This window comes from Oncorhynchus masou, chromosome 33 (genome assembly GCF_036934945.1).
Source record: "Oncorhynchus masou masou isolate Uvic2021 chromosome 33, UVic_Omas_1.1, whole genome shotgun sequence".
Taxonomy (NCBI): Eukaryota; Metazoa; Chordata; class Actinopteri; order Salmoniformes; family Salmonidae; genus Oncorhynchus; species Oncorhynchus masou.
The window spans coordinates 37796188-37807274 of NC_088244.1; the positions used below are offsets into that span (position 1 = coordinate 37796188).

Consider the following 11087-nt stretch of genomic DNA (forward strand, 5'->3'; position numbering starts at 1 on the left):
GAGAGAGAGAGAATGAGAGAGCGAGAATGAGAGAGAGAGAGTGAGAGAGAGAGAATGAGAGAGCGAGAGAGAGAGAGAGAGAGAGCGAGAGAGAGAGAGAGCGCGAGAGAGAGAGCGCGAGCGAGAGAGAATGAGAGAGCGAGAGCGAGAGCGAGAGCGAGAGCGAGAACGAGAGAGAGAATAAGAGAGAGAGAGAATGAGAGAGAGAGAGAGAGAGAGAGAATGAGAGCGCGTGAGAGAGAGAATGAGAGCGCGTGAGAGAGAGAATGAGAGCGCGAGAGAGAGAATGAGAGAGCGAGAGAGAGAGAGAATGAGAGAGCGAGCGAGAGAGAGAATGAGAGAGCGAGCGAGAGAGAGAGAATGAGAGAGCAAGCGAGAGAATGAGAGAGGGAGAGAGAGAGAGAATGAGAGAGAAATATAATGAGAGAGAGAGAATGAGAGAATGAGAGAGAGGGAGAGAGAGAGAATGAGGGAGAAAGAGAGAGAGAGAATGAGAGAGAATGAGAGAGAGAATGAGAGAGAGAATGAGAGAGAGAATGAGAGAGAGAGAGAGAAAGAGCGAGAGAGAGAATAAGAGCGAGAGCGAGAATGATAGAGAGAGGTGAAAACTGCCTGAGGGGAGGTGGTGGGTAAAGGGGTCTGTCATTGTGGGAGTGCTGAGGAGTCAGTGAGATGGAGGGTGAAGGGAGAGAGGAATAGAAGAGTCTGTCGTCGTGGGAGTGCTGAGGAGTCGGTGGTAGAGGGGCTGCTGGGTTGATGGGACAAATGTCACACGTGAGATGGGGTATGGGTGGAGGGGTGGGAAGTGGTGTGAGAGGGCAGTGGGAGAGGTAGTGTGGTTGGGGTAAGGGGGTGTGAAGGGGTCTGTCATTGTGGGAGTGCTGAGGAGTCAGTGGTAATTAGCTCAATTAGTGACAAAGGCAGTGTAATAAATACCGACTTAGTGTCTGGGTCCCTGCTGGCCTCTCCCCGCGCCGCCTGCCATGCCGCCCCGGCCTGACGGACAATTCATTAAACCGACAAAATACCCCACCGTCCAGGCGTGACGCAGCGAGTTAGCCCCCTACCAGCCCGACCCATTGTTCTAATTGTCTGGGATGGAGTCACTTTGTGGCTCTCCTCCTCCTCACCCCCTCCTCTCCTCATCCCCCTAACACTCTACCCCTCTCCCCTTCAGAAAACCCATAGAGTTAATGCCCTCTACCTAACTCGCTGTAAGTAGGTGATCGGCAGGTTGTGAAAAAAAAGTGTTTCCATGGGTCTGGGTGGGAGGGGGAGTGGTTGGATTAGGGGATGGAGGGAGGTTGCCTGGGTGTGCTGGGAGCAGCAGTGATCGGAATGCAGGAGAGATGAGTCCAGGAGCCTTGGATGCGGGACAAAGCGAGAGTTAATAAGGAAAGATTGAAGGGGTTTGGCGACAATGGGCCGCCACCCGAGTCGAGATAAAATTGCTTCCGCGGATTATTGGGGAGAGGGTGTGAGGTTTGTGGGGTGATAGTTTGTGTCGTGTTTGTGGATGTGTGCGTGCACTGTGTGTGTGTGTGTGTGCATGCATGTATGTGCCTGTGTTTTATTCAGAGTGTCTTGGATTGATGGCTGCCCCTCTGGTTGGGTGGGGAGCAGAGGACCGGGAGGAGGCTAGCCGGCTGTTCCCACAGTCTGTTCTGCTGCCGCCACCTTTGACACATGGCTCAGGGCTCTGCCAGGCGGGCGGCGGGGAGAGAGCATGGTGGGAAACCAACACTCTGCTCAGGCGCAAACAACAACAACAGGAGTGTATTCACTGGGAACCAAACAGAAAAAAAATGAGCGAAATGGGGAGGGACCTCCAGTACCTGCATTTGTCCAATAGAAACTCTTGTTTTTGTTGCAAAACGTTTTTTTTTTGCTAAACGTTTCGCAACTGTTTGCTACAGGTGTGCAATAATGATTACACCCCAGCTCAACAGCTCCTTACACAATATAAATCCAGTAACGTCTGAGCAGAGCAGACCAGGCAGCTAGGGTAGGAAAGGCAGGAACTCAACAATTCTAGGGTTAAAAGAAGAAAAGGAGATGATAGGACAGAGAGGGAGAGGTTAGAGAAGAAGAGGAGGTGATAGGACAGAGAGGGAGAGGTTAAAGAAGAGGAGGAAGTTAGGAGAAAGAAAGAAAGAAAGAAAGAAAGAAAGAAAGAAAGAAAGAAAGAAGAGAGTAACAGGAATAAAGGGGAGCAGAGAAGGGATAGATGGGGGAAGGTAGAGGAGAGTAGCAGAGCAGAGCAATTTACATTTACCCATAATCCTCTTGATGGAATTAACTCCTTTTATAACTGTCACTTCAATTAGTGCCCCAATACCTGAGGTTAACTAATGACTCTGTGTTTCCTGACTGAATTAATCTATTTCCCATTTTTATCCATTAAAAATAACTTAATTCAATCAGTACGCTAAAATGCCTTTATAGGACCCTTAGCTCTGGGGAACAACTTAACCAACAACACTAGGGCCAAGAGCCATATAAAGTTAATTGAATAATGCCACTAATTAAGTAACTTGATAATTGGCCAAGACAAAGCCACACTGGTCTGGGACCGTCCAATAAGGACTAACTGAGTGCCACTTTTTAAGAGAAGGGAGTCTTTTCCAACAGAGCACCTCCACTGTTAAAGTGTTTGAGTGCGTGTGTGTGTGTGTGTGTGTGTGTGTGTGTGTGTGTGTGTGTGTGTGTGTGTGTGTGTGTGTGTGTGTGTGTGTGTGTGTGTGTGTGTGTGTGTGTGTGTGTGTGTATAACTGCAGGAAGTAGGAGTGTGGAAAAATCTGATTTTCTTCACAAAAGTAGTGCACTGGGCCTTTACTAGTCCTGTAAAAGAGCCCCCCCAGGAAAGAAATTGCAACACCCCAAAAGTACTCCCTGCGACTATGTATGAATGCGCATAGGCCTCTGGTCAAAAGTAGTGTACTATATAGGGTATAGGGTGTCATCTGGGACTCAGACAAAGACAGCCAATTATATGCAGTGGGGTACTGTGGGGTGCTCGGACTAAGAGTGGTGGAGAAAGAGAGCTGATGCACCGCGGGGTTTGATATTACAAGAGGGGGGTTTTAAAGTATGGTCTGTGTGTGTGTGTGTGTACCTCTCTGTGTGTGTGCATGCCAGTATGTGTGTGTGTATGGGGATGGCAGCTGGGAAGCAGACACAGTCCAGAAGAACTGCACCCTAGCAACTACGCTTTTCAGCAGATGGCAGCTCCGCAGCAACAGCCACCCTACATCACAATGGCCCCTGCCTGGTAACATCTCCATCACTCCATAACCTCTGGCACGGAGGATGAGATATGGATGGTGTTATTTGGGGGAATGACAGATTCAGAGGGAAAGCAAGACAGACATTCAATCCTCTTCACCACTGCAGACAGACACTGTGAAACCACTGTTTCCCGTGAGTGTGTGTGTGTGTGTCTATAACCACTGTTTCCTGTGTGTGGGTTCGCAGTGCACAGTGAATCAGGGTGGGAATGTGGACAGACCGCTAGGCCACTGTGAGAAATCAGTATGATGTCTGTGGTCAGGCTCAGTGCCTCGGGCCCTGGTGGAGAGAGGTGGACAGAGGAGTAGGGCAGTTAAGGTAGGAGGGACGGTTGGTTGAACTCTGTGGTGTGTGTGTGTGTGTGTGTGTGTGTCTGGCATGACTGTGTGTGCTGTAATAATTCATGGGGCATTACCGGCCCCCACACATACAGACCATGACCCCTTGATTATCTCTATTGGCTTGACGGGACGGGCTGCTCCTTCCCAGTTGGCCTGCTAGGATCTCATTCAGATTAAATCATCTTCTAAACCACAGGACTGCTGCAGAGATAGAGTCCTCAATGACAGCACAGCCATGCTCGCTGAACAGACTTCACACAGCCTGCCTTGATGCTTGCTGCTCATAGGGTGGAATAGGGGCCCCGCTTTAAGTATTGTTTGGTACGAGGACAGGAGTGACAAAGCAATGACAAGAGGGTGCCCGACATTGTAAGAAATCAAATATCTCGGCGAAACATGGAATACAGCATTGTAATTGGAACTATCAAAAAAAGGCATGTTTCTATACGTTGATCATTTGCAAATGCCTTTGTGGTGAAAAACAGCAACTCCGCCTCCAACGGTTAAACATCACTATACATTCTAGAGATTCTCTGGTGTGCCATCAATGCCAATCTTCTGTTATGGAACGCGATTACATGTGCGTGTGTTTGCATTGTTCATAGACATCTGGCAGAAATCTTAACGAGCAACTTTGCTAAATGTGAGCACCGAGTGGGTAGAGTCCATATGTCAAAATAGCATGTGCACTCTACTTGTCTATCCAACTGTGGCTCTGTGTCTACCTACAACCTACCTTATCAACCGGGATCACACAAAGGCTGGGGTCATTCAAATCGGAGTATATCAGTGGGACATTGTCTACATGCAAACCGCTGCAGAATATAGATGGAGACAAAGAGGAAAAATGGGGTGTTTTTGGTTTTAATTACAGCAATAGCGGGCAAGGGCTTAGCTCTGACACACCAGCACAGGAATGTTTATTTGCTGCAGTTTAGGAGCAATGGTGGCTTACAGGAACTCTGACACATTCCTGTGTCACTCTCTCACTCTCTCTGACACACACACACACACACGCGCTCATGCCCACATGTGAGTGCGCACACACACACACAACCACCCTGACCCTTCGAGCTCCTTTCCACAACCACTAGCACACACCTAAACACCTAATAAATGTGGCATCTCAAACACTAAACATCCTGATCTGACATTGCTGACATCATTATCAGACATTGTGATACTGTGACTGACTTCCCTAGAAGACGCTAGCACAGCAATGACTCAGTGGGAGATGTTTAATGTATCATATCATTGACTACACACTCCAAAGCAGGAGAGAATGGCCCAGGAGTGTGTGTAACCAAAGACACTTTTGGTGTCACTCCGTATGACTGTGCATTGAGTGGGTGCGAATTTGATGGTAAAAGCACCTTTTTTTCCGTCAGTAAGTCAAAGTTCTCTGGTCCCATCCGTTCTCCTCGCTGAAGTGTCTGGCAGCCGGCCCCTGTAAAGAAGACATTTCTTTTGGCCCCCGGGTTTCTAACGGCAGTGACACAGGGGACAGCCAACCACAGGAGCCACACATCTTCCAGTCAGCGGGCACGGGGAGAACTGCTGCTTGCATAACTGGCCCTCCTCCAACACATACACAGGAATGAAAGCACATGAAAGCAGACATCCACACAGGCAGGCTCACATACACACACACACACACACACACACACACACACACACACACACACACACACACACACACACACACACACACACAAACACTCCCTGCTGCCCCCACCCTTTTCTCACTGCTCTGCTCACCAAACTCTGTAATCGCTTCCAGACGCAGTGTTATCCTGTCTCAGCCTGGCTGACAATGAGGTTAAGTCCCAAATGGTACCCTATTCCCTATGCACCATCCATGGGGCTCTAGTCAAGAGTAGTACACCACATAGGGAACATGGTGCCATTTGTGATGCAAGCCAAGGTTTGCACCCTCCAAATATGTCCCCTCTCTTTCACCAACTTTCTCAGGGCCAGGACTCAAGTTACTTTAATATCAGGTGATATAACTTCCAGAGGCCTAATACTGTGACATGTCAACATTGCAACGGCCTAGCCCTAACCAGTCCTTTATGTAGGCTATCCTAAGCATTTATGTGAGACTATAATTGAAATGTTTTGAATATAAAACTGTTATGAATGACTAACAATTGCTGTAAAGAAAATGCTGTCAGTGTAATGGCGATTCCCGCCACTTTCACAGTTCATGATGCATCCAAGTAGAATTTGCCTTCAGTAGATTTAGTTCGATGATGTTTCCATTTGCTATAGGATATAAAGTTCAAATACATTTTGTTAAGTGCCTACCGTATAAATGGGGAGTAGAGGTGTAATCCATGTTGTTCTAGTGAGACGGTAAGAACCGCTCCACAGAGTTTTCAAACCGACCGCGGTCACCTCTCACCTGTTCAAACCTCTGGTTCAAATACTTTCTCATCACTGGTCATATGATCAGTGACCTATCACCCCACGTGAGCTCCTAGAAGTGTATTTCTTTGCCCTAGTGCAAAACAAGCTCAAACCGACCCCGAGAGACAACATGCACACATACAGTGCCTTGCGAAAGTATTCGGCCCCCTTGAACTTTGCGACCTTTTGCCACATTTCAGGCTTCAAACATAAAGATATAAAACTGTATTTTTTTGTGAAGAATCAACAACAAGTGGGACACAATCATGAAGTGGAACGACATTTATTGGATATTTCAAACTTTTTTAACAAATCAAAAACTGAAAAATTGGGCGTGCAAAATGATTCAGCCCCTTTACTTTCAGTGCAGCAAACTCTCTCCAGAAGTTCAGTGAGGATCTCTGAATGATTCAATGTTGACCTAAATGACTAATGATGATAAATACAATCCACCTGTGTGTAATCAAGTCTCTGTATAAATGCACCTGCACTGTGATAGTCTCAGAGGTCCGTTAAAAGCGCAGAGAGCATCATGAAGAACAAGGAACACACCACGCAGGTCCGAGATACTGTTGTGAAGAAGTTTAAAGCCGGATTTGGATACAAAAAGATTTCCCAAGCTTTAAACATCCCAAGGAGCACCGTGCAAGCGATAATATTGAAATGGAAGGAGTATCAGACCACTGCAAATCTACCAAGACCTAGCCATCCCTCTAAACTTTCAGCTCATACAAGGAGAAGACTGATCAGAGATGCAGCCAAGAGGCCCATGATCACTCTGGATGAACTGCAGAGATCTACAGCTGAGGTGGGAGAGTCTGTCCATAGGACAACAATCAGTCATATATTGCACAAATCTGGCCTTTATGGAAGAGTGGCAAGAAGAAAGCCATTTCTTAAAGATATCCATAAAAAGTGTTGTTTAAAGTTTGCCACAAGCCACCTGGGAGACACACCAAACATGTGGAAGAAGGTGCTCTGGTCAGATAAAACCAAAATTGAACTTTTTGGCAACAATGCAAAACATTATGTTTGGCGTAAAAGCAACACAGCTCATCAACCACAACACACCATCCCCACTGTCAAACATGGTGGTGGCAGCATCATGGTTTGGGCCTGCTTTTCTTCAGCAGGGACAGGGAAGATGGTTAAAATTGATGGGAAGATGGATGGAGCCAAATACAGGACCATTCTGGAAGAAAACCTGATGGAGTCTGCAAAAGACCTGAGACTGGGACGGAGATTTGTCTTCCAACAAGACAATGATCCAAAACATAAAGCAAAATCTACAATGGAATGGTTAAAAAATAAACATATCCAGGTGTTAGAATGGCCAAGTCAAAGTCCAGACCTGAATCCAATCGAGAATCTGTGGAAAGAACTGAAAACTGCTGTTCACAAATTCTCACCATCCAACCTCACTGAGCTCGAGCTGTTTTGCAAGGAGAAATGGGAAAAAATTTCAGTCTCTCGATGTGCAAAACTGATAGAGACATACCCCAAGCGACTTACAGCTGTAATCGCAGCAAAAGGTAGCGCTACAAAGTATTAACTTAAGGGGGCTGAATAATTTTGCACGCCCAATTTTTCAGTTTTTGATTTGTTAAAAAAGTTTGAAATATCCAATAAATGTCGTTCCACTTCATGATTGTGTCCCACTTGTTGTTGATTCTTCACAAAAAAATACAGTTTTATATCTTTATGTTTGAAGCCTGAAATGTGGCAAAAGGTCGCAAAGTTCAAGGGGGCCGAATACTTTCGCAAGGCACTGTACATGACATTAGCACATGAGCAGGACAGAATGGTTCCATGGTGTGCGTCAACGGCGACTGCTGGAAACAAGACGTTCTCACTGTCCCACAGCATTTCCCAAACTTGGTCCTTGGGACCCCAAGGTGTGCGCGTTTAGTTTTTTTTTTGCCTTAATTTGATTCAAATGATCAAAGCTTCTTCTTTGATGAGGTTTAACGGTGGTTGGCATCCAATAAATGTTGCCTTTACTGCCACCTACTACACTACGCTTCATTTTTTTCCTTTCTAAAAAAACAACAACCCAACAACAACCAAAAAAAAGTACAACAAATACCTTACCATCTACCACTACACTCACCAAAAATTATAATAAGTACCATATATTTAGTCCTACTTCAGGCCAGCAGCCTGAAAGGATGGGACATCACCACTTAACACACCCTGTAATTCGTGCACACCCAAATACCTCTCTGCAGCTGCCACCACAACCTCTATTTTCTGTGACTTACATTCCATCCCTGCAGTACAGTTGATAAACATTGCTATAAATGCCAAAAATCCAATTTTACTGAAACATATATCACTTGTTGGTTTATCCCTCTGTGCTGGTACAGATCTACTACTCACACCACTCCTCTGAGGATCCCTCCCCCTTGACCCATCTTCCTCTACTTTCTTCACTGCCTCAGCATATGACAACTTCTGCACTACTCTAACCCTGGAAACCTCAACCTACCCAGTCCCTTGGGCACCCTTACAATTAACACATACACTTACTTTCAAAGCTTGATAATTAGTTGATTATTTGAATCAGCTGTGTAGTGCTTGGGCAAAAACAAAAAAGGTACACCCCTTGGGGTCCCGAGGACCGAGTTTGGGAGGCCCTGACTCCCCTTCTGCTGTACCAGCTCATAAACCAGTCAATGCCGACATCTAGCGAACGTCCACACAAAACGCACATGGGGTCTGCACATGCGCACTGCTCTCCCGTCGGACGGAAAAGACGCATGAATTTTCTTCCCACTTCCGTCTCGTTCTCTTTCCAGCCTTCCATGCCACGATGGTAAGAGCGCGTCTGATTCTTCTACAGGCCCAGCATGTTGAGTTTGAAAATACACACCAAAATACACCGCCGAATTGATCATTTATTTGTAGGAAATAATCATATGTAGTCCTTTCTTCATAATTTGGGTACGAAAAGTGTTTATATTTGGTATATTAGTTGTAAATATGGTTCGCTAACTAGCCACAACAAGCACGCGTTAGCGTATGTGTGCTTGATGACCTGTTATGGGTCGTTTGATGAAAATCATGAAGCTCAACTGTTATAGTAATTAGGCGCATAGTCCGTCCTCAGAGCCGTTAGAAGTACTCGATAACGTTATTAACATTAAGAGTGTAGGAAACTAACTAGCCGTTTACCTTAACTAAGCCTACCAAGTACTCGTTTTTCCAATTAGCAAATAGGCTTCTGAGTACGTTCGTTGTCAGAATTATGTGGCGCAGATGAATAGGGAAACCAGTATATAAGTATGCGGGTGTTGATGTTAAACACATTTCCCCAAGTATTGTAAGTTAGATAAGATCTGTGGGGAACGTACGTGACATGATTCTGTTCAGGAACGTTCTGTGGGTAAAGTTGTCGAGTCGTGTTGCAGGCGCACACATTGGTTTCCGTAGCCACTAATAAAATAACTGGACATCTCATCCACCTCTCCCCAGACTAAGAAGAGAAGGAATAACGGCCGTGCCAAGAAGGGTCGTGGACATGTTCAGCCAATCCGCTGCACTAACTGTGCCCGGTGTGTGCCTAAGGACAAGGCCATCAAGAAGTTTGTCATCAGGAACATTGTCGAGGCTGCTGCGGTGAGGGACATCACAGAGGCCAGCGTTTTTGACTGTGAGTAGCTGCTTAATGATGTTGTCAAACATACAAATATCTACGTTTTTGTGTTGGCAAATGTACTTGCATTGGGATGATTATGCTGGGGGAAATGTGAAAGTATCGGGCAAGTGCTTTTGTTTTTTTTCCCTGTACACATGTGGCTGTATTGAATGATCTAGACTACAGTGGATTACAGTTAAATAAATAAAACATTTAATAATTTAAATGTAGTATCAATATTCTGGCCCAGCTGTGAGGTGCCATTGATCTGACCTTGCCCTTATTGTTGTCTCCCCTCTAGCATATGTGCTGCCCAAGCTGTATGTGAAGCTGCACTACTGTGTGAGCTGTGCCATCCACAGCAAGGTGGTGAGGAATCGTTCCACCGAGGCCAGGAAGGACCGCACACCACCACCTCGCTTCAGGCCCAGTGTAAGTTATAGACCCTTAACTAAGAACTAAAAGGAGTAAACGGCCTCAACAGTGCACCTCCCTTAATTAAAAAACTGGAAGTACTGCGTTGGATGTGATGGCAGAGATTATGGAAGGGTGTGTTTCGTGGGCTTTTACATTCAAAAGCCATGTAGCCTAAGAATGTCAAGTTAAATTGACCTCAGCTAGTTAGTCAATTGACAAACTAAACTTATTGATCTATAAACTTGGAAGCATGATCTGAATCTTTCCCAATTCACCTCGTCTGGATCCTAAAGCTCTTTTTGGGACAGGAAGTTAAGATGGTAGACAAAGTGAAAGTATATTATGAAAGCATGTTATGAATATTTTGACTAAATATTATTTTTATTTTCTCCTTTCTAGGGTGGTGCCCCAAGACCACCTCCAAAGCCCATGGGTTAATGTGGTGGACTATCCTAAGGGTTACTGTCAGTTTTATGTGAAAATAAAAGTGATTTAACTGTACATCAGAAGTGTTATATTTGTATAGCACCTTGGGAGCAGAATGTCTGAAATACTGTATTAAGTATGCTAATTTAATGGAGTCAGAACATTAACATGTATTTTTATTGGACACAAATAGTTGGAACAGAGCTGGGTTGCATACCATACCATAACATAATTTGATATCAAAAGTAACACTTATTTTAAAGAATGAGGCAGTTTCACGTCTTTGTCATCTTGAGGTAAAGTTTTCTTTGTCACATTACATTGGTCACAAAATTAAAACATTGCAATTCAGTGAAAGGCTAATGACCGGAATAAGGGCAATTCCACAGTAAGTGTGGCAGGATTTTTCATTGTCAAACAAAAGCCATACATTTGCCTTTGGTAACAGAATGATCAGTCTTTGCATCTGCACTGTTCAAGTAAAGGTTGTTGTAAAATGTTCTATGGAAATTCAAAGTAGTCCTTGTGCATAGAGTGGTATGGTTAAACTTTGCACTCATTGGATTTAG

At 45.2% G+C, this 11087-nt stretch overlaps 1 protein-coding gene across 1 annotated transcript; it reads left to right on the forward strand.

The window, feature by feature from the left end:
* The first annotated feature begins 8791 nt into the window (after positions 1 to 8791).
* Positions 8792 to 10593, forward strand: rps26 (ribosomal protein S26). Its single transcript, XM_064957597.1, has 4 exons — positions 8792 to 8853; positions 9513 to 9690; positions 9977 to 10107; positions 10492 to 10593. The coding sequence occupies exons 1-4, from the start codon at positions 8851 to 8853 to the stop codon at positions 10528 to 10530; spliced, it is 351 nt and encodes a 116-aa protein (XP_064813669.1). The 5' UTR covers positions 8792 to 8850; the 3' UTR covers positions 10531 to 10593.
* The last annotated feature ends 494 nt before the right edge of the window (positions 10594 to 11087 follow it).